We start from the raw sequence: 26946 nt of genomic DNA on the forward strand, positions 1-26946 counted from the left end.
ACGTGACCAGGGCTGTCGGGACGGAGGGAAGGAAGGTGTAATCACAAGGCTTCACAGAGAAAGTGGTGTTTGAGCTGAATCTTCAGAGAATGAGAGACTATCAATCACGCGAGGTGCTGTTAACCAGGAACGCGCAGGAAAAGACTCTGCTCAGGGCTTTTACTGGGGGCTGGCCACGTAGGCAGCCCCCGCCCAGCATACACCAAACTTCTAGACCCCCGGAAGGAAAGCAGGTGGTCAGCATAACCCGCGTTGTTTGCACGGTTTAGGCTCAGCGAGCCACTCTTATCAGGGAACGGCAGGAACCCACCGGAAGCCCAAGTTTCCAGAAGCCAGCCCAAAGCCAGACTTGCAAGCATGCTTTGTAAAGGATGGCAGTCCCGGACCTGCCATGTTCATTTCTCTACGCAGGGTATGACGCCTTCCTCCGCATTTCTGGTTTTGAGGTGACCCAGGAAATGGTGTTTTGTGCCTCAGACCCAGATTTGCAGAGAAAAAAAAGGCTAGTTTACTACGCAGATCACTTCGACGAGTTTTCCCAGAGAATCACGTTGCGTCGCCGAAGAGCCAAAGGCGGGAAGGGGGCCGCTTCCAGGAGTCCTGAGAGCACAAGGCTGGCAGGGGGTGGGCCTGGCCCTGAGCCGGCCACTGACTCAAGTTCCAACTCCGTCAAGCATGTCCCAGAGATGATCCTCATGGAAGTGTTCGCTTCCATGAAATGAAGGCGTTGGATTGCACCTGTATCAGTGAGCTTTCACTGCATAACAAGCCCCCACACACACACACACACCGAAAGCCGGTGGCTGAAAACAGCAGACATTTGTCACATCTCACAGTGCCGTGGGACAGCCATGTGGGCTGGGCTCCGCTTAGGGGTCCTTCTTCCGGTGTCGCCCGGGCTCACTCAGGAGGCTGCAACCGGGTGGCGGTCAGGACAGCTGGGCCTTTCTCCGCATGGCCTCCCGTCCTCCAGCAGGCGAGCCTGCAGGCCGGTTCTCATGGCAGGTGGCCAGATTCGAGGGGAAGTGACAGACTCTCCCTCCAGATGGGAGGAGAGGCAGCGTAGCCGTGCAGAGGGGTGTGCACACGGGGAAGGGTGGAAGGTGCAGCCAACTTTGGCAGCAACCAAGATATCCCCCCCCATGTTCCTTTCATTCGTTCACTCATTCATTCATTCATTCATTGCTTTTATCAGACACAGAGACACAGAGGTGACCCTGTCCTCATGGAGCCTCCAGACTAGTGGGGAAACAGATGAATAAATCGAGGTGGGCTGCAAAGTTTCACCGAGGAAGCATTTCTATTTATTTTTATAGATTTTTTTTTTAACTTTCTTTCTTTATTTTGAGAGAAAGAGAGAGCGCAAGCGGAGGAGGGGCAGAGAGAGAGGCAGAGAGAGAATTCTGAACAGGCTTCACGCTGTCAGCACAGAGCCCGACGCGGGGCTCGAACTCACAAACCATGAGATCATAAGCTGAGCCTAAATCAAGCGTGGGGCGCTTAACCCACGGAGCCACCCGGGCGGCCCTCGAAATTTCTTCACACGATACTTTTTTCCCCACGAAGACGTTGGCTCGATCGGCCAGAAAAGGCAGAAGCAATGAAATTGGGAATTTTAACAAGGAAGAAAATTAAAAACAAAAGGGGAAAGAAGGTAGGGTTTATTGAGTACCCACTATGTCCCAAGCATCTTACGGACACTCTCCCCCCTCGTCTTTTCTATAACCGGAGGTGAGTAGTATTATCCCCCTTTTATAGGTAAGCACACTGAGGCTCCTTGCAGAGAAGCGGCTTGTCCAACCTCTCACGGGTCCCGAGTGGCAGAGCTGAGCGTCCCACGGCCGCATCTGGCCCCCAAGTCGATATGCGACAATAGAACAGATGCAAAGGAGCTTCACATTTGACTAGGAGCTTCCTAGCAGCCTGAGGGAAAAGGGACACTAAACATATGGCCGAGTGGTCACTAGACAGGAAACAGCCAGACATGTCACGGAGGGGAAGCAAAGCCTTTCCTGGCACTGAATCCATTTTCCTTTTCCCCAAGTAGATGAAAGATAGCTTGTGGGTAGGGTGGACTCTTTGGGGCCCCGCTGTCCAAAGGTTTTATCGGGAGGTTGCTAAGTAAATGGCCCATCATCCCACATTATCCCCTAGGGAAGACTGTGCCCTCCGGCAGCCATCATCCTCTGTGTGTGCACGCGTGTAGGTGTGTGTGTGTGTGTGTGCACGCGCACGTATGTGTTTCTCGCTCTCACTTTCTCTTTTTACCCCCAACCCCTCCCTCTGTTTGTCTCTTTTGCCTCTAAATCTCCCCAGCCCACACCCAAAAATGCAAAGAGTCCCTGCCACACGAAACTCTGCTGGTTTTAGGAAGTGTTGCTGCTTCAAGAGCCTGCACACCGGGTCCCGGCAGACAGGACTTCCTCCCCAAGCGGGGCTGGGAGGGGCCACCCGGAAGGGGCCTGGTGTAGCCTCGGTGACACATCTCTGCCTGGTCAGCTTGAGCAGCAGCTGGGTCAGCAGGCGACGGGAGCGGAGGCCACCCTTCCCCGGGGCTTCAGGATGGACTTGTGCCACCCAGGTAAGCACCCGGGGCCGACCTCTCCGGGCCTCAGTTTCCTCCTCTGTAAAATGGGGACAATAGTGCCTGCCTCCCAGGATCCTGGACGGAATCCATACGTAAATAGATGTAAGACAGGGTGGAAATGCAGAAGCATGCAACAAATGTTTACGAGCTCAGGCTAAGTGCCAAGCTGTGCCCCAGGTGCTGGGAGAACAGGGAACAAAGCAGGCCCTGTCCCTGCCCTCCTGAGCTCACGCTCTACAGGGGGAGACAGACATAAAGGTATTAATGTAATGTGTCAGGGGGTGACAGGCAGGACGAAGGACAGTCAAGTAGGATAAGGGACATGGGAGGGGGTGGTCGAGGAGACCTCAGAAAGAGACACCATTTGGGCAGAGACCTGAAGGAAGGAGGGAGTGATCCCTGTCGGTTTCTGGGGAAGGAATATTCAGGGTGGGGGGGTGCAGGGGAAGGAACGACCAGTGCAAGGAAGGTTGCTTGAGTTGAAGATGATGATGTTGGTGATAATGGCCGTCTGGGTGGCACAGGGGCCCTGAAGCTCCTGTTTGGACTTTAAGGGTGGGGGGATGAGGGTGGCCTTTGGGGAGGCTGAGGACACCCCCTAGAGTGCCAGTGGAGGGGGCCAGAGAGGAGCAGCAGAGAACCATGGCTGAGCCCCTCCCCAGTGAGCAGGACCGCGTGTCTGGGGGAAAGAGGAGAGACATGTGTACGGTTGGTAGGGAAGAGAACTGCATTTCTGCAAGGCAGAGGGAAGAAGAGGGACAAAGTCTCTGTGCCCTGCGATCGGAATGTCCCAGCATCAGGGCGCCTGGGTGGCTTAGTCGGTTAAGCGTCCAACTTCTGCTCAGGTCATGATCTCACAGTTTGTGGGTTCGAGCTCCGCATCGGGCTCTGTGCGGACAGCTCGGAGCCCTGGAGCCTGCTTCGGATTCTGTGTCTCCCCCACCGCCCCCTCTCTGCCCCTCCTACACTCGCACTCTTGTCTCTCTCTAACAAATAAACATTTAAAAAAAAAAAAAAAAGAATGTCCCAGCATTGCCTGGAAATCCAGAAGACGAGGGCTTCCAGGAGCTGTCCAGTTCCCCAAGTTCAGATGACGTCAAGCCCGTTAGCAACAGAACCCTTTCTTCAAACAAAACCTAACACCGAGCAGTCTGACCCCGCCCACCGCGCCTCCCCTGACCCCACGGGCTTGGGGGAACATGGTTAGAGAACCACCCTTCCCTTTCAACAGCTTTTGGCCTTTGGACGGCAGGTGGCTCCCAGACCATACAGGCTCCGTGAATAGGTCTTAGGTGGAGACTAGATGACAAGGTGGGGACCCAGCGGGGAACAGCACCTGGTTTAAGATTACCCGGCCGATACGAAGTGATGGGTCCTTAAGAGGAGGGATGGTTGTCCCCATCACGAGGACACTGAGGCTCACGGAGGTTTACTGCGGGAGAGGACTGACTTACTTGAAGTCAGGGGGCCAGTAAGTGGCAGGGCAGGGACCTGAAAGGAGAGAGAGCCACGGGTTAGCCCGGGCTGCGGAAGGTGCAGCCCAGAAGGCGGGCTGCTGCTTTGCTCTGGGCTGGCCCTGGGAGGGAAGGGATGGAGTGAAGTCAACGCAGGCGGTCTGTTGGGAGATTTCAGGTCTCCACGGATTGGTTCATTCATTCATTCATTCATTCGTGCTATAAGCAGTCCTCCGGAGTGCAGGGTCTGTGCTGGGCAGTGCTGGGGACAGCAGGCCCAGCCCTGGGGGAGGCTGCTGGTCCCGGACATGGGGGAGTGGGAGACAGACCCCCAGATCCTGCAGGACGATGACCCAGAGCAAACGAGGAAGCGACTCCTTCCACGTGGGCGAGGGGGAGATCTCGGAAAACTTCCTGGAGGAGTCGGGTCCCCCAGGGCGGCCTCCCCGCCTGCCTCCCGTGTGTTCAGGCCTCCTCCCCCCAGGGCCTGCCGGGAAGGTGAGCGGTCCAGGCAACAAAACCTCTGTGTGACCAAAGACAGCACCTTTGGGCTGGTGCAGGGAGGCCGGGGAATAGTTAAAAATAGAGGCAGCTTGGCTCTGGGGGTGGGGAGGAAGCCACACGTCGCCCACAGAGCCTCGGGGGCCGGGGCGAGGAACAGCTCCGCCAGACACCCCCTCCTGCCCCAGGCCCCCCCCCCCCAGACTCTGAGGAGCCTCTGCCCTCGGGCCCCCAGGATAGCGCCCTCCTCCCGCCCTGGAAAGGGGAAGCTGGGCCAGCTGTCCTGGAAACGGGCCTGCGAGCAGAAAGATTTCTAAAAATATGATATGGGAAAGAGGAAGGACAAAGAGGAAGTAAGGAGGAGCTGGGGAGGTAGATGGCCGGGGTGGGCACCAGGGCACTGACAGCTGGCCTGGGCACCGTGCAGAGGGCAGCCGCAGCCTACAGCGTGGCGGGGGGGGGGGGGGGGGGGGGCGTCCAAAAGCAGCCTTCGTGAGGCGGGAAAATCACCGAGCCCAGGGCGGAGTCAACAGAGTTCACGGTGGCGGCTGTTATCGTTATCGTGTTGTTATTTTGCGTGTTTCATGAGCACTGTTACTAAAACCCGACTCCACGGGGCGGGCGCCTGGGTGGCTCCGTCGGTGGAGCCCCTGACTTCAGCTCAGGTCATGATCTCGCGGTTTGTGAGTTCGGGCCCCACGTCGGGCTCGCGGCTATCAGGACAGAGCCTGCTTCGGATCCTCTGTCCCCCTCTCTCTGCCCCACTTGCGCTCTCTCTCTCTCTCTCTTTCTCAAAAGTAAACAAACATTTAAAAATTTTTTTTTGTTAATTAAATCCAACTCCCACGAGCTGCTTCGGTGCTTGAAACCCCAGCGTCACCAGGCTCAGACTCAGAAGTGGCCACTCTGACCCTGCGTCCTTGTCGCCCTCCCTGAACCTCAGTGTCCTCAGCTCTGAAATGGGGAGAAATCCCCACTTTGAAACAGACAGGCGAAGGGGTGGAAGGCCCCGGGCTTCACGTGACAGGGGCCACCTGCTGGGGGGGGTCAGAATCCCTCCAGAAGGGGACAGGGGATCCAGGGGTCCATGAACATGCCTGCCAAACCACAAAAGAAGCTCTGTGAAGAAAAACTGCAGACAGCCCCCTCCCCACGCCCTCCCACTGTCCTGAGAAAACTCGCCACACACGCCTATGCCTCAGTTTCCCCAGCTCTGGAGAGTTGGCTTTGTTTTCTCTCTTCCCCCCACCTCCCGCCAAAAAAACGAGGCATCATTCTGCATCTGGTCTTCATTCTCAAACAGGAGCCACGGTCAGCACTTCCGGTCAGAACAACCAGGGACTAGTACCTGGTGGGGTTTGGATGATTTGCGCGAAGATATCTGCCGTCGGAAGACCAACATCAGGGCTGTGGCCTCGGGAGTCCTGGATGGGCCTGGGTGTGACCCCCAGCTCCAGCACCTTCCAGCCGTGTCACCTCGGACACAGGACAGGAGGGCACCTGAGAAGGGAGACGCTGAGCGGGGGTGACGAGGCAGAGGGCGGAAGGAAAGGCATTCAAGACATGGGGAACAGCCTGTGCGTGCGGAAGCCTGTGGAGAGGGCGCACGTGGGAGCAAGTGGAGGACGTCCAGGAGGCCTCAAGCCGGGGGCGGGGGTGGCAACGTCAGTGGAAGATGGGGCCCTGCCTGCCCAACCGGGGGGCCCGGAAGACTCGGGGTGTCATCCCCAGGGCAACGGGACGCCGCAGGAGACTGGATGGGAGGTGCCGAGTGGAGGCCGGGAGACACGGGGTCCAGGGACACGCCGAGGTCGGGGTGGGGGTGGGGGTGGGGCCGTGGAAACGGAAAGGAGATGGACGGGGTGTGGCGCGGGGGAGACACAAGGGTGAGAGAGGGGTGCGTGTCAGTGTGCCTCAAAGAGCTGTGAGATCGAGTGACATCATTTACACCGAGCCGCTGGCGCAAAGCACGTGTTTTTGAGCCGAAGGTCAATGGGAGACTCTTCCTTCGCCACCCCCCACCTCCTCCCTGGAAATGGGGCTCTCCGGGCCTGCGGAGCCCAGTGTTGCAGGGACAGAAAGCAAGACTCCCAAGAGGGCCACCAGGAGGAGGGCACATGGCGCCACTGCTCGTCCCTCCTGGGTCCGTGTCAGTGACCTGCGGGGGCCAGAACACCACCTGACGGCTGCTGGGTTAGGTTGCATCCTGCATCCTGGAGGACGGTGCCCCATCCAAGCAGGACATCAGCTCCAAGCTGACGCTTTGTTCCACCAGGCTGGCAGCTTCCGGGGGGCGAAGTGGTCCCAGAGGACCAGCGGATCCCCTGGCCAGATGCTCCTCCCACGCCTGCCTTCCTGTGAAGAGAGCCCCTTGGTCCAGCGTGACGTTGTGCAGTACTCGACATATGACGACCCCTGGACAGTGGCGCTGGCCGAGGCTCTGTGGGAAGGAAGGAACCCCCCGCACGTCCGGACCACGTGTGGCTTCCGGTCAAGATGGATCGCTGGCCTTTAGGAGTAAAAGGGATCCTTTGCAATCCCATTGCCTCCCGAGTTGGCTGATGGGTCTTCGAGGGGAAACAGTGGGTCTCTGTTGCCGGCAGCTCAGAGATTCAGAGGTGGCGATAGCTCGGGAAGCTCGGGTGGGTGGCTTCTCATGTAGCCTCCACCCGGGCCACGTGGCTACTGCACACGTGGACAGTTGTACCAGCACTGGGCTGCCGGTCAGAGCCTGGCTGAGGTCACCGGCCGACTCGTTCCGTCTGCCTGGCGGTGTAGTTTCTCCCCTGTGCCGGATGGTTGCTGGGCAGCACCGGTGGGCGTCACAAAAATCTTCATCCCCCGGGTCCACTCCTAGGGGACCACCCACTTGCCTCCTCCCCAGACCCCCCTACTCCCGATCTTCCGATCTTCCTCCTTCCCAGCCTCCGAGAAGTCAAGCCACCCTCTCCTGTTCACTGTTAACCTTAAAAAAACAAAACTGCCGGCTGTTTTCCTGGCCAAGGAGGGGTTTATTCCAGAAGAGTATTAGAACCGCCATCCAGGACAAGCAAGCTGTGGCAAAACCCTCGGCAAGTCCGAAGGACAGAGAGAGGAGTCGCCGTTAGGAAAGGGGAGTCGGAAAGGCTGCGCGATAAACAACAAGTCCATCGGAGTTAACTGGGGGCTCCAGGCGTAGTGGCTTTTCACGGGCTGAGTTGTGACTTTCTCATTGGCTGGGCTGTTGCGGAGGGAGGAGGAAAGCTTCCTTCCCGCTGCAGGGAGAGCAACTTAGTAGCTACAATCTTTGCCACTTGCAAGGTGTGTCTGCTCCTGTAGGGTCTGCAATTGACGAGGAGTGGGTGTGAGAGCCCCCCCTGCTTAAAGGAGATTTCCTTTCTCAATTTGCACACCATAAATGCAGGCGTGTTCTTGCTGGGGGCCGCTGCTCTTTGCACATGAAATGGGTGGCCAGGCACCCTCCCCAGAGTCCTGCTCACTGGGAGCCTTTCTCACCCCTGTCTCTCCAGGACACCTTTGGGCAGGGGTCAACAGCTACCCAGCGTTTACGTGTCCCCAAACACGAAGCCACCCATTCTGGAACCAGGTTGGGGTGCTTTGCTCCTTTGCCAGAGAGATCACAAGGGACCTACCCACGCAGACATAGTGGGAGCCAAGGGACCGGGTGCGACAGCCGTGGATGGCATAGGGGCCTGGGTGATGTGTTCACGGAGCTTACTGGAACCTTCTGGTTTTATTCACACTTGTTCCTCCTCAGGGAGCCACTTGTGAAGGACTGTCGTTGTGCTCACTTGACTTTATGACCTGGTGGGTCACCCAGAGCCATCTTGACTGCTTGACCAAGGGAATCATCGTATACAGTTGTCATCGCATTTCAGGACCCTTCTTTCTGGGCACCCAGCTTCTCCTTCAGTCAGTAGAGCCTGGGTGTGAGGACTGGCTCAGGTCCAGAAACTGGGCGAAAGGTCTTGGCTTTTGATGCAGTGGCTGTCCTTGGGGAGGGCCATATCCTCGGGTGAGGCAGTTCCATTTGGCTGAGTTAAGTTCCTGGGGAGGAGGAAATTCAGCTGTGCCATCAGCAGCCTACCCCCAACCCTACCCGCAGCCACTGAAAGAAACGGGTGCCTTGATCCTGAAGGGGAGAGCTGATGGCACAACGCAGCATCCATTATACGTGCATTGGACCCTTCCCACGTGTAGAATACTTGCTTGGTGCCTCGCCGTCTCAACACCCAGTTTCGATCTCCAATCCAAGATGGCAGCTCGGTCAGTGGGAGGGAAAGGTAGGGACAGGGAGCCTTTAATTTTCTCTCTGCTTTCATTTGGGAGACATAAGGGCTGTCCTTGCAAAACCTTAAAGAAAGGTGACCAGGTATTCCCTAAAACTAGGACTTAAAGAGTTGGGGAGAGTATGGACAGACAGACCGGAGAAGGCATCCCAGGGTCGAGGAACAGCACGGGCAAAAGTGGGAAAGTAAGACAGAGACAGTCTGGGGGGAGTGAGGAGCCGGCAGGCTAGACTCCCAGGCTGTTACTGAGAATAGTGGAAGACAAGGCCGGCTAGAGAGGCCGGGATTGTGGAGGACCAGGAGGAGAACTCTTTCCCTCTAAGCAACAGGGAGCCCGTGGAGATTTTGGCCAAGCGAGTGTTGTGGATGCAACAGGAAGTGCGAGGGGTTAGAGGTGAGCCAGCCGACCCCAGTGCGGGAATTGTCACAGCACCTTGCACAGAATGCCAGCACACACGCGTCTCCTTTCATTCCGGGTAACGAGAAAAGAGCCCAGGCTTCGTAGCCAGCCCAATCCAAGCCCCACCCGGGCTGAGTAGCTTGTCCCTGTGGAGCCCTGGCCGGGTCACCTCATCTCTCTGAGCCTCAGCGTCTGGAGCAGGAGCTGCGAATTGTCCCCCCACCCCCAAAGCCAGTCTCCCCATCTTATACGGTCACAATGGTATCAGGACCGCCATGCTAAAGGCTCATTTCCCGGCCTCCCTTGCAGCTAGGTGTGGTCATGTGACTCTGTCTGACCAATGGCCTGGGAGGCAAAATGATACCCCACTCCCTGGTTGTGCAAATAAATACGCGGCCAAGTGAGCTAACCAAGCGATCTGGGGAAAGAGCAGATGAAATGCCAAGGAAGAATGAATGACGTCCGCAAGTATTTTGAGTACCTGCTACATGTCAGCTCTTTCTAGGGGGCGGAGGATGCAGCGGTGAGCAAAATTCTTGAAGTTTCTGCTGTCACGGTGCTGAGAGTATAACGAGTAGAGCAGGAAAGGCGCAAATAAACAAGTTGGTGGGGTTGGGGGGGAGGGGAATGTCCCCAGAGGGTACAAAACTGGGCAGGGAGGGGAGGGGAGAGGAAGGGAGCAAGCCAGGGACCCCCCCCCCATCCCCGTTCTTCTCTCTCCAGACCCAGCAGAGCTGAGCAGTGGGGAGACAGAGGAACTACAGCAGATCAAATGGCACCGGAGGCAGCTTCTGGAAGACATCCAGGTGCGTGCACACTCACAAACGCACAGGCTCCTGTCCACACGCGGGTTCGAGCCGACACGCCCTCCCACGAGCAAACCCTCATAGGCGCTCACGCAGCCCCGCACTCACTCCTGCCCCCTGGGGCCTGGTCAGAGGGCAGGGCCAGACTCCATCCAGCGCCCCCCCCCCGCCCCCGGAGTGGGGAGAATGGAATTCCGGGGGGGCTAGAGAGAGCTAGGAGGGTGGGGGGAGATCGGTTAAGCACCTACCGTGTGCCAAGCCCTGCCTGGTGCTGTCTGCACTTGATGGCTTGGCGGGTTCCAGTCCCGCCTGTGTGGCCCCGATCTGGTCGCATCTCCACCCCGGGCCCCAGTTTCAGCCCCTCAAAAATGTCACCCATTTCATCAAGATAACACCAACGTGTGCCTGGCCCTTGCCAACACAGTTTCTCAGACGTTCACCCATTTGACTCTTAGCAGCCTTCGAAGGCGGGTCCTCGTTCTGTTCCTGGAGCGTGCGGAGCTCAGTCCTGCCCCCGGGCCTTTGCACTCACCGTTCCCGTGGTCCCCGGGACTCTCCGCAGCTCTCCTCGGGGCACCTCCTTCTCACTGTTTCGTTCTTGGCTCGAATGTTGCCCTGACCGCTCTGGCTGTGGTTGCTGGGGCCCAACCCCACGCCAACACACGTGTACCTAAGAAAGTTGAAGATACAAAATCACTCACTCAGCAAGTGCTTTGTTGAGACCTACTAGGTGGCCAGGCTCTTCCTGTACCATGACACGACATTAGTGATCAGAGATCGTTCTCTTTTTATTGGAGTACGGGTGACACCCCACGTTCCATTGGCTTCAGGTGCCCCCCCCCCGGTGCCTGGACAAGGCTATCCCTTACGCTGCGCCCACGACAGGGTAGCTACTCTCGTCATTTCATTTGCCCATGACCACCGTGATCCCACCCCCACTGGGCTGTGAGCCCCGTGAAAGCGTGGGTCTGTCTTGCCCATCACCATAGCCCCAGCTCCAGAGTCAAAGCATACAGGAGGCGCTCAATTAATATTTGCAAGTGGATCCCCATTTTATGTGGGGGGAAGCCACCCAGTGACTTGGCCAAGATCAGGTACAGGTACAGTCTCCAGGCCCCTGCGACCCCCCGGGTTCCTGGAACCCAGGTTCCTCTGGGACCGCTCTCATCCCTCAGATTCCAGGGGAAGGCGAGGAGGCGCTAGGGTGCATGTTAGGGGCTCTTGCCAGGTCCCCATGCTGCTGCCCTGCAGGGGTCTGCTGGACCAGCTGCCACTCTCCTGTCCGCCCAGCGGTCGTGGCTGGCATAATTAGGGGGTCCTCTGCCCCTGGGCGCCTCCTGCAGGGTCAGGACAAAAATAAAAATGAAAAAGGCTTGAGGGGAGTGGCGAAAGCGCAGACTTGGAATCGGGCCTCGGACACGTCCCCTTACCTCTCTGCACTTCAGCGACCTCTTCTGTACATTCCACTGGGGTGGCAAGGTCCCTGAAAAGACAGCCTGCGCGATCTTGTACCTGGGGGGGGTCCCCATAATACTGGGCACATAGTAGGCCCTGAGTGAAGGGTGAGCGACAGAGTAAATGGATGGGGGAGGGAAGCCAGAGAGGAGTTGGGGCCTGGTCCTAGGGTGGGAACTCATTCCTCGTGGCTGGGGAGGCAGTAGGGAGCCACGGAAGGAGCTGGGGAAGGGCAGGCACCAAGCTGTGCTTCAGGAAGCTGGCAGCTGGGCGCAGGAGGGCTTGGCGGGTAGGCTTGGCTAAAGGGCAGGAGACTCCACAGCTGCAGAGGGGAGGTGGGAGGGCTGGAAGTAGAGTGGGGCGAAGGGTGGGGACTTGAGGACCGCGTCCCCCGAGACAGGAGCCCATGGAGAATCGCGTATCAACAGGCAATAGGCTGGCTTGGGATTTTGAGGATAAGAAACATCTGGGAAAGGGAGGGGGGCACCGGGGGGGGGCGGGTTAAGCATCTGACTCTCAGCTCAGGTCATGATCTCGCGGTTTGTGAGTTCGAGCCCCGCGTCGGGGTCTGCGCTGATGGTGCGGAGCCTGCTCGGGATTCTTCTGTCTCTCCTTCTCTCGACCCCTCCCCGACTTGTGCCCGCTAAATAACGTGAAAAAATTAAAATAAAAAAAGAGAGAGAGGGAGGGAGGGAGAAACATCTGGGAAAGGGATCTCTCAAAGGTAGGCGGGCAGTGACAGCTCACTGGAGGTCTGGGGTCACGCCCGGGGGTGGAAGTGGTTGTTGAAGTCTGTCCCTGACTCTCCCTCCGTCGCACCCCCCCCCCCGCCACCGCCCCGCAGAAGCTGAAGGATGAGATCGCAGATGTGTTTGCCCAGATCGATTGCTTCGAGATCGCGGAGGAGAGGTGAGGAGGGGCCAGGCCAGGGGCCCCTGGGAAACTGCCATGGTGGCTTCCCGAGGATGTCCCACACCAGGAATGAGCAGGAGGGAACAGGGGCCCTGCCTGGGCCTGGGGCCCTGGTGACATCAGGGATCGGCCTGGAAGAAGAGGCAGCAGGGAGGGCCTGAGAGCCCATCTCGTGGTCTGGTCTGGTCCTTACTGCCAACAGCCCCCTCTTTTGAGAGACACTCCCCATCCCCACCCCCTCCACCCAAAGTCTCTCCTAACCCGCACTGACCCAGGCCCTGATCAATCGCCGGCCAGGAGCATCACGGGATGGGCTAGGAAAAGGAGCGCTCAGCTCTGTGACCTGGGGCTTGTCCCCGCCCCTCCCTGGGCCTCAGCTTCCCCCCTTGTGGGGAATAAGAAGGTTGGTGCCTACATAATCCCCTGAGGCCCCGGGTACCGACGGCTACACATTCGTCTCAGGAAGTCGCCACCCTGCCCCTGCCGTCCCTTGATCTCCGATCACCTTTCTAGCCCCACCGCAAACCCCCACACGTGGTTGCCCCGTGTCTCCAGGTGTCCTGTTCCAGCCCCGACACCAGCATAACTTTTACAGAGCGCCTACCACCAAGCTGCTTTAAACTCTTTAGCCTCTCAACCATGCTGGGGAAACTGAGTCCCAGAGAGGTGAAGTGATTCCCCTCGTGTGGCTCGGCCAACAAAGCAGCAGAGCGGGGTTTGCACCAGGAGTCGGACCCCGGGGGCCGTGCCCTCACCCCCGGCCTCCCTGTCATCCTGCCCCCACTTCGAGCACAGGGCCCCCCTAAATGCTCTCCCTAGAGTGACTCTGGGCTTCCAGGGCCACGGCTGCAGAACCGGCTAGAATGCTGGAGCTGGGCCCACTGGAACAGTCCCATCTGGGAGTCTGGGAGGGGCCCAGACCCTGCATTTCTAGGGTCTCTCCGAGGCGATTCCAATGCAGGATGTGAGGACCCCACTTGGAGGCCCTTGGGGGCCCTTGGGGAATATTGGCTGTAGCTGCGGAAAAAGCATCCTTGGGGACTGGGTGGGGGGAGGTCCTGGGGTTCTGGGGCGGTCCAGGCTGACATCTCCTTGTCTGCAGCCGGATGGCCCAGAAAGAGAAGGAGCTATGCATTGGGCGTAAGAAGTTCAACATGGACCCCGTGAAGGTAGGGCAGTCGTGGGGGGCTCGGGTGGTCGTGGGGTCGGGGGTTCCGCATGCTGGACACCTTCACGATGTCCTCTCGTTCCCCTCGACTGACGATGGCCCACCTTAGAGGTGAGAAAACTGAGGCCCAGCGGAGCTCGGGAGCTTGTCCGGTGGCCCACAGCCTGCCATGGCTTCAGTGCCCTGTCACCCCATAGCAGAGCATGAGGTAGGAGCCGGGAGGAGGTGGTGACATTTTATGAAGTCCGCAGACTTGGAGTCCGCTGGCCGAGTCTCTGCTTCCTCCTTTTTAGTAGGTCTTTGGACACTGGGGCCCTTCGATTCTGGGGCTCAGTCTCCAGAAGTTTCTCCCAGCCTCTCTGCTGGGGGAGGGCCAGTCTGGGGGTGCTGGCATGGAGCACTGGGGGCTCAGGCTGCTACGACTCTTGTCCCTCCCCCCACCCACACACACCACCTCCCCACCCCCCACCTCCACCCCACCCTCCCCTCCCCTGGCCTCAGAGCAACCTCTCACCTAGCTAGGTGGCAGCCGGGTCCCTTCCTGCTTGAACAAAGACAGGAGGAAGCCACAAGCTGACATACGGGGGTAGGGTCAGGGCAGTCAAAGGGTCCCTGGAAATTTACTGCTCTGGCTGAGAGAGCTGCCTCTTCCCCATCACAGTGACACAGGCTCACCCATTTGTCACACACCCATTTGCCTTGCCACGGGACTCGGACCCCTGCCCCAACCGCACAAAACACACACACACACAGACAAGCACACACTCGGGCATACAGACGCGTGCTCACACACAGGTGCACATACACACAGAGCACCTGGGGGGGGGGCCACTGAGGGGCCCCCAGGACCCTCTGCCTGTCACTGAGAGCCCCTCACAACCGCCCCTCCCCCACCACCTTCCAGCAACCTCTTCCCCGAACTCCCAGAGTTAGAAGGACAGATTCTGAGCGCCTGGGTCGTGAGGTGTGCGTGATATTGTCACATCGGAAGCAGGTTTCATGTAGAAAGGGAAGGAAAGTCGCCACGATGGAAACTCTCTCCCTCTGAATGCTGGGACGTGGCCATCTCCTCTCCTTTTGATTTAGCCGGATTTTTTTCTAATTTTTTACACAATGGACATAGATTGCTTGTGAGGAAAAAAAACATGAAACGCTATTTTGAAATGTATGAATATGAAGGGGACAAAAGAAAGGGCTGAATCGTTGAATCTTAAAATTATAAATTCATAGACTCACTGAAGCATGTAATCAGTGTGAGCCTGAAGGGGACCCAGGGAGCCCCTGGCATGAGCCTGGCCCGCTGCAGGATGCTTTCTGTCTTCGCATGCCTCCATTGATGGGGACCTCACCACCTTCCAATGGCAGCTTCTGTTAAGGAGGGACACAACTTCCCAGAAAAGTCTGTGCCAATGTCAGAATGCCAGGTCCCCCCACAGCCCGCCCCACAGTCTGGCCACGGGGGGCCCCTCCCTTCCTCCACTGAGGCCAGCTGCTGGGGGGGGGTTGCTGATCATGGGCTCCGTGTACCCCCTCCAGGGCGTCCAGTATCTCATTGAGCACAAACTGCTGACCCCCGACGTCCAGGACATCGCGCAGTTCCTGTACAAGGGCGAGGGCCTCAACAAGACGGCCATCGGCACGTACTTGGGGGAGAGGTAAGGCGGTGCGTGGCCTCAGGGAGATAGGGAACGAGGGTTGCGCAGGTGTGTGTGTGTGTGTGTGTGTGTGCGTGTGCGTGTGCAGGTAAGTGAGTGAGCGAATTATGTTAGGGAAGTCCTAACTCTTGGGGCTTGAGACAGCTAACTGATCACTCCCCTCCACCTTCTGAACCAATGCCTGCCTTCCTGCCTGCCTTCATTCACTTATTTGGTCAACAGATAGATATTTTTTAGTCTCCACTGTGTGCCAAGCAGTGTCAAATCCCCGGACTTAGACTAGTGACCAAGATAAACAAAACAAAACCCCTGCCCTCGGAGAGGTACGTTCTAGTGGGAAAGACAGATCCCCAAATATGCAAAATACATTAGAAAATGTTAAGTTCTTTGGACTGCAAAGAAAGCAGGGAAGGGAGATGAGAAGCGTTGGGAATCATGGGTCAAGGGCCGTGACTTTAACTACTGTGAGTAGGAAGGGTCTCGGCGAGAAAGTGATGTTTGACACGTAAAGGAGGTGAGCAGTGAGGACATCTGGGGGAAGAGCTTGCCGACGGGAACAGCCTGTGCAAAGGCCCTGGGGCAGAAGCATGCTCAAGGAATGGCAGGCTGGTGAGATCAGAAGAGACCAAGGGAGGGAAGAAGTGGCAGGGGATGAGGTGGGGCTCCATGGGAGGGTCTGGGCACAGGAGGGGTGAGAAAGGACCCCTCTGGGCTGTTGGGAGAGGCAGGCGGGCTGTAAGGGACGAGGCAGCAGCCGGACCAGCAGCCCTTCTCCCGGGCTCCCCAGGGGACAGGTTCCTTCCCCCGAGAGGGCAGGGGATGCTGGTGCAAGAAAAACAGAGCTTCCCGATTTGAGCTGGGAAGAAGGGAGAAATCGGGGTAGGCCCGGCTCTCTTCATTTCACAGAGGAGGACACTGGGGCTCCGGGAGGTCCAGTGGCTTGAGTAGGGTCATCCAGGCAGGAGGTGACAGAGAGCGCCCCCTCCCCTCCCGGGTGAGAACAGCGCCGGTGAGCCGTGGGGGAGTTGCAGGGGTGGGGGGGGGGGGTCTGCTCCAGTGTGAGGAATACGTGTGCACGTTCGGGGGGAGGGGCTCAGACGTGGCTCAGCGGACCGGAAGGTGGCTGGATCCGGAAGGAGGACACGCGGCTCCCCTCCTCTCCCTCCCCCACCTCAACCCCTTCCCCCCCGCCCCCCCCCCAGGAGGCGGGTGCCGGCAAGTTCGCAAGCGCGTGTGCCCTCCTCCCTGTCCCCTGCAGGGATTCCTTCAACCTGCAGGTCCTCCAGGCCTTCGTGGACTGCCATGAGTTTGCCAACCTCAACCTCGTGCAGGCCCTCAGGTGAGGGGGGGTGGGGGGGGGCAGCCCTCGGGGGTGGCAGAGCCCGGGCGGGGACCGCGAGCCACATAGCTAACGGCACAGACACAGCAAGGGGTGCGACGAGGAGGACGGGAGGACCTAAGGAGCCGAAATGAATTACTGACAGTTACCACCTTCTGGAGCAGAGGTGGGGTCATCAGCTCGGCCCCCCTCCGGGGACAGCGGGGACAAGCGTCTGGCTTATCACAGCGAGCGCTCCGGGTGTTAACTCCACGATTAGAGCGATAGTTAATCACGGCACCCATGGTTGCTGTTACCCCTGCCATTGCCACTACTTTTGAGATTAGGGTTTTATTCATTTGATTAGTGCAGCGTCGTGGGCAGTCCCTTTGTTACGACATATTGAACTGTGGAGCCAAGCTGCCCAGGTCATAGCCCAGCTCTGCTACTCTCACACACACACACACACACACACACACTCAAAACTCCCCGTGCCTCAGTTTCTTCATCTGTAAAAGGGAACAATAACAGTACCAACGTCATAAGGTTGTGACGAGTAAAGGAGGAGGTACTTAGAATCGGCTTAGTAAGTCTCGCTGCCTGAACAGTTGGCTCCCCATGAGGGTATTTGATCCGGGCCCTGGAGGATGATCGGGAGTTTGTATGTAAGGCAGAGAAGGAAGCAGCCAGCACCCTCCAAGCAGTGTGGCCTTCCCTCCAGTTCCCCTGTTCTTTAAGGGAGAAGGGTCGGTGGTCGGGAGGCTCCCGTGTTCATTCATTTGTTCATTCATTCACTCTTTCACTCCTTACGGGGCAGTCCTGGGGTTCCCCGAGCCTGCGCGAGGCCCAGCAGGAGAGGTGAGGGGACCAGCCGCAGACGGTCCTCGCCCTGGAGGAACGCAGTTTTGTTTTTTTTTTTAATTTTCTTTTCATGTTTATTTATTTTTGAGAGCGAGAGAGAGAGTACAAGCAGGGGAGGAGCAGAGGGAGGGAGACCCAGAATCGGAAGCAGGCTCCAGGCTCTGAGCTGTCAGCACGGAGCCCGACGCGGGGCTCCAACTCGTGGACCATGACCTGAGCCAAAGTCGGACGCTTAACCCACTGAGCCACCCAGGCGCCCCTCGAGGAACTAAGTCCCAAGAGCAGGAAGCCCAGCCAGGGGAAGCCACTTGCGGAAGGGTCCCCAGCCAGACCCCAGGGCAGACAGAGCCCCCCCCCCTCCCTGGGCTGAGGCGGAGGGGCCACAGATGGTTCTGGACCCCAGACGGGCCGAGGGGAGCGCCCACCGAGCTCTGATACTTTGAAAGAAAAGGCACCTTCCCGTGACCCTACGTGATGGGGACAGACGCTCCCACCGACAGGATGAAGACTCTAAGGCTTAGACAGACAGAGCAGCTTGTCCGGGGTACCCCCGACACCTGCCCCCGAGATCCCCGCCCACTCCGTCGCCCACAGCCCCATTCCTCCCCCAGACAGTTCCTGTGGAGCTTCCGGCTGCCCGGCGAGGCCCAGAAGATCGACCGGATGATGGAGACTTTTGCCACCCGCTACTGCCTCTGCAACCCAGGCGTCTTCCAGTCCACAGGTGCCGGTGTGGGATGGGACCCGGGGCTCCAGGACCCCTTCGGAGCTGCAGGCCCAGATCCTCCTCCGGAGGCGCCAGGGTCGCCCCACCCCTTCCGGTTTCCCACGGTGTCTGAACAGGGCTTTAAAGGATGAACAGGAGTTCTGCCCAAGGTCAAGGGGAGAGAGGACCTTTTGGGGCAGGAGTTTTCATCTGCGTAAAGGCCAGAAGCATGAAACACCCTGTGCGGGACGTAGGGAGCACAGGTGTATGGAAAGATCTCCACGGAGATCAGAACTCCGTACCCCCACCGCCACCCTTCCCCCCCACCGCGGGCTGGGCAAGAAATCATCAGGGCAAGCTTGTCCTGCCCTCCTTCTCTGTTCCTGAAGTTACCATAACAACAAGGACCAATTCCGTTAGTTGAGGACCACCCGTGCAAAGTCATCTGGTCCTTGCATCCACTGTCTGAGGCCAGGAGCATCCCCCCTCTCTGCATATAACAGAGACTCCGAGAAGTGATGTGACTTGTCCACGGACACAACGCTTCTTGGCCGTGTGACCATAGTCAGGTCCTACCAGTCACTTGTCCTACCTTGTAGTTATACAGAACTGGGGGGGAGGGGGTGCTGGTTTATCTGTCCCCCCCCCCCACCAGTCTAAACATCCCACAGGGCGGGAACCGTATTGAATGTATTCGCCGATAAATTCCCCAGTCCGCAGCACTCTGTGGGTACGCAGTAAAGATTTCTGGAAAGGAAGGGATTTTACAGCACCAGATCTGAGTCCCAGTCTAAGTACGCAATTTTGTGACCTTGGGCCTGTGACTTAACTCCCTTGGGCCTCAGTGTCTTGCTCTGTAAAATGGGGTTACTCGCCTCGCAGGGTTGTTACAGGGATGTCGAGCTTAGCACAGGGCAAGCACCGGCAACTACCAGGTTGTTCTATTAGGTGCCGCTGTTTTCGGAGGTAGAGTCGCCGGTGTTCTAGAACATGAGGATACTTCAGGTTAGACCTCCTCACGTCACCAGTGGGGGGAGCTGAGGCTCCAGGAGGTCAGGTGCCTTCCCAAGGTCCACCAGACCAGCCGGGGACACACAGCCGGACTTCCCTGACTCTGGAACCCGGGGCCCAAAAACGCCCCAGAGGAGCATCACCTCCCTCCCCAGTGCCCAGCCCAGCCTCTCCCCCAAGCCCATGAAAGTCTGAATAACAGAACAGGAACTCGGGCCGCCAGGAGCCCCGCAATGCCAACAAGATTGCCGAGCAGAACGTGACTAAGCCCTGAACAGTGTGGCCAACAATAGGTGTTCCGCGGAGGCAGGGAACAGAGTGGGCAGGGAGGCTGGAAGGGGTCCGGGAGAGGCTGGAGCTGGAGCTGAGAGATGAGGATTGAAATACGCAGCAAAGGGAAGGGGAAAGGCAGGGGGCCCAGCGGGAGCAGAAGTGCAGAGGTGGGAAGGCAGCTAAAGGGAGCGGGGAGGCCAGAAGAGTGGGGAGGGGGCGGGGCCTCGAATGCCAAGCCAGGACAGCTGGCCCTTCGGGGACTGAGACGGGTGATGATGGGCCCCTCGAAGGGGTCGGGGTAGAGGAGGCGAGAGTGACCAGCGCCAGGCCTGTGACCCCTGTCCCATCTCGCAGATACCTGCTACGTCCTGTCCTTCTCCATCATCATGCTCAACACCAGCCTCCACAACCCCAATGTCCGGGACAGGCCACCCTTCGAGCGCTTTGTGTCCATGAACCGTGGCATCAATGGCGGCGGTGACCTGCCTGAGGAGCAGCTGCGGGTAAGAGGGGCACGGCCCGACCCACCTGGTCCCCAGGCATCTGGGAGGGGTTTGTCCTTAGGTGGACAGCCCCAGGGGGGCTCCTCTGAGACAGACCTCTGCAGGGGGATTCTCTGCTGGGAGGGACCCCACCCAGGTTGGTGGCTGTCGTGAGAAGGGCATTCCTGAGTGATCCCCATCTTAAGGGCGATGTCTGAGAGAGACCACCCAGGAGATCCCCCCCCCAGACTTCATCGTTTGCAGGATTCTGGGCACCCATCATTCGCACCTTCCAGCAAGGGTGCCTCGCGCAACTCAGGCGTATTGCCTGGAATCCCAGATTCTTAGACTCTCAGCATGTCAGAGCTGAAAATCCTCAGACTCCGCTAAGACCCTTCCCTCCTTCAGAGAGGAGGAAACCGAGGTCTTCCGCAAGGCAGCTTGAGAGCCAAGCAGAACCCAGGCCTCCCGTCTCTCCATCAAGCAGCCCCCCATTCCTGCCGTATGGCACCGGGCCCTGTGCTCGGCATGGGGCACCCACGGATGCGTCAACCACAGGCCCTGCCAGGCCAAGTTCAGGGTCTGGTGGGAAGATACATAAGTGAATTGTAGCCCTGTGTGATTCGTGCCGTCCTAACTGTGGGAACATAGCCACAGAAACACAGAGGACGCTCCTGTCAGTCTCCTGGGGGCAGGGGAAGGAAGGGTGCCATCTTGGAAGACTTCACAGAGGAGATGACTTTTGAACTGGGCCTTGACGGTTGAATAGGAGTTTTCGCGGAGGGGAGCAGAGAAAGGACATTGCACAAAGGGGAAGCAGCCACAACCCAAGCCCGGCCTAGCTGGGAAAGGCAGAAATGTCCAGAGTGGCTGGGTGGGGTCAGAGCATCCAAGGCTTTGCATGACAACCTGTTTGCTGTGGGTAACACGGAGCTAGGAACAGTTTTGTAAACACGGGAGTGGGATTCAGAGCCTGGTGCGGCAAAAATGAATTGGCAGTTCATTTCCAGGACTCAAGATGCCCCAGAGCTCGATAAAGCCTCAGTCACCTCCCTGTGAGAGGCTGGCAGGAGGGGAGGAAAGGGTGTGAACCCCACCCTCCCAGCTCAGCACCCTGCAAACCTCCAGCCGCAGAAGTCTGGAGGGAAGCCTGGGTCTGGAAGGACCCTGGTGCCCCTCCGTGTTCGAGAACTGCCACGCCCTTAGCCCACCACCCTCCTTGGTCCCCAGAGGAGAAAGTTTATCGCGAGGAAAGGGAGAGCCGCGACACAGAATGAGGGCTCCGCGAGCTGGTTGGAGCTCGAGTCGATTCCCATCTCCCGTTTGCCTGCCGGTGACCTTGGGGAATGACTCACCCTCTCCAAGCCACCATTCTCTCAACCAGGAGAACAGGGATAATGACGCCTGCGTCACAGAGCTGCTGTGAGTAGCAATTTATAAGAACGTAAAGGGCATAGCCCATGCCAGGTACGCAGCACAGGCTCTAAATGGTGGTTTATGTCACTATTAAGAATAATTAACCATAATTTAAAAAGAAAAAAAAAAAAAACAACCACCACTTAGTAGAATGCCCGGAATGTGAAATGCGTTTGGAAATCGGTAACTCATCTCATTGCGGCACTCGTGTGGCAGGAAGCTGAGCACGCCTTGTCTGGCAGATGATGAGTTAATGACACGCAGGCACCCGCTCCCCGATCTCCCAGGCAGCCCCCCCCCCCCCCCCCCCGGCTACTGCGGAGCCCCCAGTGAGCCCAGCGCAGCACCTCGCTCCTTAAGTATTCCCCCCCCCAACTCAAGCCTTTTGTTAATAACAATGCGCTACATTTGCATAAAGCTTGTAACTTTCTTCTCTCAGGGCTTTAGGGGTCTATTATACCAATTTAGCTTACACTCTGCCTGGGAGGTTGGGGAAGGGTTTATTATCCTCCCTGGCAGCCAAGAGAGGCAGGCACAGAGGAGGGGTGGAGGTGGGGGGGGCGGGGGGGTGGGAAACAGAGCGTTAGAGTCACAGCCACATCCAAGTCCCGACTCCCCCACTCTCTGGTTGTGTGACGTGTGAGAAGCCGCTTGACCTCTCTGAGCAACCAACTCATAGGATTAGTGTAGACATGTGAGGTATTTAGCAAAGTGCCTGTGTAGTTAGAGTGGCCGAGTAATCCAGAAGCTTCCCGGGGTGCAAAGAGAGCCACGAGGGCCCTGGTCCTTGCTGTTCGGGGCTTTTCGGGCAGAAGTTGAGGGTGCTGTGTGGATTGGGGGGGGGTGCATTTGCCTTCTCTCTGGGCCTCCTCTTCCCGGTATGTAAAGCAAGAGCTCAGCTTTAAGCACCTTTCAGATAGTCAAAGTTTACCACTTTGAGGACGGATCCCCCACGACGGTACTGGAGCTTGGGCCCTGCTGAGGACACCGCCACGTCACGCTTTTAAGTGACGCAGTCTGTGGAATTAAATTAACACAGACCTGAAGCGAGGGCACACAGACCACGAGGGTGCGCAGCTGGACAAGGCTTTGGAGAGGTGCACCGCCGGAGGCCGGGGACGGGCGGGTTGAGCCCATCTTGTCCTGGCCATCCTGATAGGAATGGGGGACGATGCCCGAGAGACTCAGAGCAAAGGTACAGGGTGTGGACTCGGGATAGGAGATCAAATCCCAGCTCTGCCCTATGGCTGTGTGACCTGGCCGGTGAGCCTCAGTTTCTTCATCTGCGAAGTGGGCAGATGCCGCTGCCGACCCAGGTTGTTCTCCCGAGAAGCAGAGTTAATGCACTCCAAGCTCCTGGCCCTTGGCAGGCATCCAAGAAATGCCGAGAAGGGAACCACTCACCGCCAGGGAAAGCTGCCCCGAGCGGGAGCTCAGGTGGAGGAGGGGAAGGAGAGAGGCCAAGAAGGGGTGCTCGCTAGCCTCCAGCCCTCCAGGGTTACACGTGGAGAAACTGAGGCTCAGGCAGGGGAATAGTCTCCCAGTTCAGGGTATCTTCTACTGTGGGCAGGCCTGGACCTCGTGGGTCCTTGTCCAAACATCTCCATCAGAACTGACCATCTCCCGGGCCCAATCCTCGCCACTCTATGTTCTCAGTAAGGTCTCCTGACGGCCTTAAGCAGTGGGTGCCATTCCCACTTTGTAGCAAAGGAATCTGACACCCAAGAGAGGTAGCTGGCCAAGGGTCTCCTAGTTTGTGAGGAGACCGGATTTGAACCCATGTCTGTCTGGCTCCAGGGTCCTTCCTTCTGCAGAGACCAGAAAGCCAGATTTGGGGACCAGTTGCTTCCCGGCTAAAGGAATCTCTCAACTCATGTGATAGAAAAGATCCGGGATTGATTTGGCTTCAGATATGTCGGCTTCAGGTTCAGCTAGATCCAGGTGCTTAGTGAGGTCAGGACTGGTCTGTCCATCTCTCAGCAACCTTCTCCCCCCCGTCAGCTACCCTCTTAAAAAGACTCTCTTCAAGTTGCAGCAGAGATGGCCCAGGCGGCTTCGGCGGGGCTCATTGTCACTCAGCAGTTAAAACTAAAGTCCCAGAGCGAAGTCTTATTGGCTGGCGTGGGTCACGTGTCCTCCCTGACCCAGTCACTGTGGCCAGCAGGAGGAAGTGTTCTGATTGGCCAGAGGGGAGTCGCTTCCTCCCTCCTGGAGCCTGGGGCGGTGGGGGCAGTGGGCGTCAACCCCTCCCGACAGCCTGGACAGAAAGTGTATGGGCACGTGGGTCCCCAGAGGAAAACAGGGGTGGAGAGGGACGGACGCCAGACCAGCAAAACCACTGGAAGGTGGCCGTTGTCCTTCTAATCACGTCCACCCAGCCAGGTTCGGTGGTCACCAGCTCGGGCACAGGGGTGTCTACTTAAGGGGGAGGGCTGGTTGTTTACAAGGTACAGGAAATGTGGGTGAGCCGAGCGGTTTCCTTTATGGGGGCAGCATGTGCAAGCTGATATGCCACCCGCAGAAGCTTCCAGGGGCCCCCTTGTGGGCACCACGGAGGGGGGCGGGGGTGGGGGCCGCCCGCCTCCCTGCCTGCCTCCTGGACCTCCCAAATGCTTGCTTGTGCTGACAGCTTTGCTGACAGGGTCTTTCTGCCACTGGCCTTTGTTCAATCAGTCAACACCCCTTGGGAATTCTCAGGGGGCCCGGCTGAGCCCGGGCAGGAGGGACAAGAGGGTTTCCCAGCTGTGCTAGGGGTGCAGGGGCTCCAAAAAAGAGACCCACACCCACCCGGCCACAGCCAGGCCGAGCCAGGGACCCTGGAGTCAGTCAGAAGACATCTCCCCCAAACCCAGGAAAACCTGCTGCCCGTGGGGTTGTAACGCCCCACGCCCCGCCCCTTGAGCTGTCAGGTCAGAAAAGACCTTTAAAACCCAGCAGACACGATCCTAGATTCTAAAACTTCGGGGGAAGCAAAGAGGACTGGGGAAATGTTTCATTTGAAAATCTCAAGGAAGCCTTCTGGACGGCAGTGTCTAGAAATGTGACAGAGGGAAATGACTTCATCATCTTTGAGATGGAGATCCAGCATTGGGTCTGGTTTTAATCAGCAGAAACGGTTTAGAATGTTTTCCCCAACGCTTGGGAATATGGGATGGCTGATCCCTGGCACACAGTGGCCCACGGCAGGGGTTTCAGCACACGCAGGGACGACCCACTGTGGGCCTCCACGGCTCAGCCACAGCGAGGTCGCAGCCCTGGCTTGCATACCTCCGGTGACGGGGGACTCATTACCACACAAGGCCGCGCCATCCGTATTTCAGCAGCTCTAACTGCTAGAAGGTCCTGCACGGAGATGACTGTAATCTGTGTTCTGAGAACCCTCACCCCCGTGGTCACCGTCCACCCAGAACAGGTCTCTGCCCTTGAGAGCCGAGTTCGGCATCCCGCCTTGAGTCTCTCCTTGGGCCAGGCCTCTCGACGTTGGTGGTCAATCCCTAACTCCCCAGTGGCTCCTCTGTGTCCCCCTACCCAGGGTACACCCTGGAAGTCTCTGTCACTGCAACTAAGCAAAAGGGGAGCCCCCTCCCCTCGTGGATGTTGCCCAAGACGGCCCTGACCCTGGCCGCTGTGCCCTAGCGGGTATCTGTATATATCTGGGGGCGTGTGTGTGTGTGTGTGTTCACACAGGTGAACATGTGTGCGGGCGTACAGGTCCCAGCTGAGGGTCCTTGTATCCCCCACCTTCAGGAGGGAGTCCCTGACTCCCTCATCTGACCCATAAGAGCAGCTCTGGGTGGTTGGGTGAAGGCAGGGACTATACTCCCCCTTCCCCTTCCCCTTCCCCTGGACTTGGGGGGGGGGGTGGGGGGAGCTCTGAGCCCTGCGCAGTCCATTTGCTGGGAGTTAGCCTCTCTCTCGCCATTTTTGCTGATGAGGCCCGGCAGCTCAGAGAGGTTAAGGAACATGCCCAGGGTCACACAGCCATCAATTCAAGCTGAGATGTTAACCCAGACAGCCTTCCACCAAAGCCAGTGCTCTTACTGAAATGCTGCTGGGTAGAATTCCAGCAAAGGTGGCGGAGGGGGGGGGTCGGGGGGGGTGAGGACCATCACCCGCCTGGTCAGTAAGGGGTTGCCAACCTGCCTTAGGCAAGGGCCGTGGGCGGGGCCGCCACAGGGTCCTCGCCGGCTCTGTTCCACCTACAGAGGGGAGGCCTGACGTGCGGGTGGGCTTCGCACCAGCGGCCTGGGGGAAGCGGGGAGGGTCTCGAGGCCACTCGGGCCAGGCAGGGTCCCAAGCCCTGGAGCAGGATGGACCTCACAGCCGCGTCTCTCCCTCCCTTCTCCGGGGACAGAACCTCTTCGACAGCATCAAGAGCGAGCCCTTCTCCATCCCCGAGGATGACGGCAATGACCTCACTCACACCTTCTTCAACCCCGACCGCGAGGGCTGGCTGCTCAAGCTGGGTGAGGCGCGCACTCGGGCACCCAGGGCACACGCGTGACACCCGCACGTTGACGTACGGCCTCGGGGGTGGAGTCGGGCAACCCCGGGTCCCGTGACCCCCAGGGCGGTGGGCTGCCTGCCCCAGCCCTCCCTCCGTGTGTCCTGGGGGTGAAGGGGACAGTGGGGGAGGGGAAGGACGAGCAGGAAGGGGGGATGAGAGGCCGACAGGTCCACAGACCCTTCAGCGGCAGGTCTGTCTGCCTTCCTGGAGGGCTTCTGAGGAAGCCCAGCCCAGAGAGGTGAGGGTACCCGTCTGAGGCCACACAGCCAACAGAGTGGCAGCTTTGGGTGGGCAGAGGGTTGGGTGTCCCTGAAGGATGTGGGAGGGAGTGGGCAGGATGTGGCTCAGGGGAGCTTCCCTTCGACATGACTAGGGGCAGGGAGGCCCTTCCGCCTGCAGAGAGGAGCCGTGGGTGGGTGCAGGGGTGCGGGGACCACGGCAGCAGGTGCAGAATCTGGCAGGGGAACCGCGGGGGGGCAGCCCAGCCAGGGACAGTGGCGTTCTGAGCCAGGTAGGGACAGACACCTCGCGCTGGAGCAGAGACCTCGGCCGGGGGTGCCCGTCCGAGCCCTCCACCTCTGTGTGCCCACGCGCCAAGCTGCCCTTCTGCAGACCACTTGGTCCTTTCTCGTCCCGCTGGCTGTCCTCGGCCCCAAGGAGGCTCTAAGTTACGAATCCCAGCTCCTCCACGCGTGTGCCGGCGGTCAGGTTCCCTCAGCCTCAGTTTCCACAGCCGTGAAATGGGGATCACAGTCGCTGGGCGGGTTCACCGCGCGGCAGAATGGCCAAGCCCTTGGGGTCGGGAGCGAGGACACCGGGTTCGAATCTCAGCTCGGCTGCAGGACCTCGAGCTGCCAGCTTCGCCTTGGTCTCCTCATCTGTAAAATGGGGTTAATGATGGGCCTCCCCTCATAGGTCGTTCCAGGGGTGGATTAGCAAATACGTTCTCAGCACATCTAGAACGTTGCCTGGCAAATGAAAGATGAAATGCTTAGCACGGTGCCAGGCGGCGAGCAGGCCGAGGGATGAACTGAGGGGGGGGAAGGGTGGCCAAAAAAGCACGGGGAATGTCCAGCCACTGTTCCCGGGATCGTGTCACGGGCGAACGGCTCAGGGCAAGCCGGGGAGGGGGTGGGGGGTGACTG

The 26946-nt window shown here is 58.5% G+C and overlaps 1 protein-coding gene across 3 annotated transcripts in view; it reads left to right on the forward strand.

The window, feature by feature from the left end:
* Window positions 1-2465: 2465 nt before the first annotated feature.
* The window catches only part of CYTH4 (cytohesin 4), a 28755-nt gene continuing 4274 nt past the window's right edge, over window positions 2466-26946 (forward strand). The window contains exons 1-9 of one of the 3 annotated variants that reach the window (XM_030320555.1): window positions 2466-2581; window positions 9955-10037; window positions 12337-12401; window positions 13507-13573; window positions 15109-15227; window positions 16486-16566; window positions 18018-18130; window positions 19751-19899; window positions 25649-25760. In XM_030320555.1, coding sequence (XP_030176415.1) covers window positions 2563-2581; window positions 9955-10037; window positions 12337-12401; window positions 13507-13573; window positions 15109-15227; window positions 16486-16566; window positions 18018-18130; window positions 19751-19899; window positions 25649-25760 — 808 coding nt within the window. In that variant the 5' untranslated portion in view covers window positions 2466-2562. Of the gene's footprint in view, window positions 2582-7320; window positions 8826-9555; window positions 9755-9954; window positions 10038-12336; window positions 12402-13506; window positions 13574-15108; window positions 15228-16485; window positions 16567-18017; window positions 18131-19750; window positions 19900-25648; window positions 25761-26946 lie in introns of those variants that run through there. The other 2 variants (XM_030320554.1, XM_030320556.1) reach the window with 2 other exon arrangements.

The sequence above is a fragment of the Lynx canadensis genome, chromosome B4, assembly GCF_007474595.2.
Source record: "Lynx canadensis isolate LIC74 chromosome B4, mLynCan4.pri.v2, whole genome shotgun sequence".
Classification (NCBI taxonomy): Eukaryota; Metazoa; Chordata; class Mammalia; order Carnivora; family Felidae; genus Lynx; species Lynx canadensis.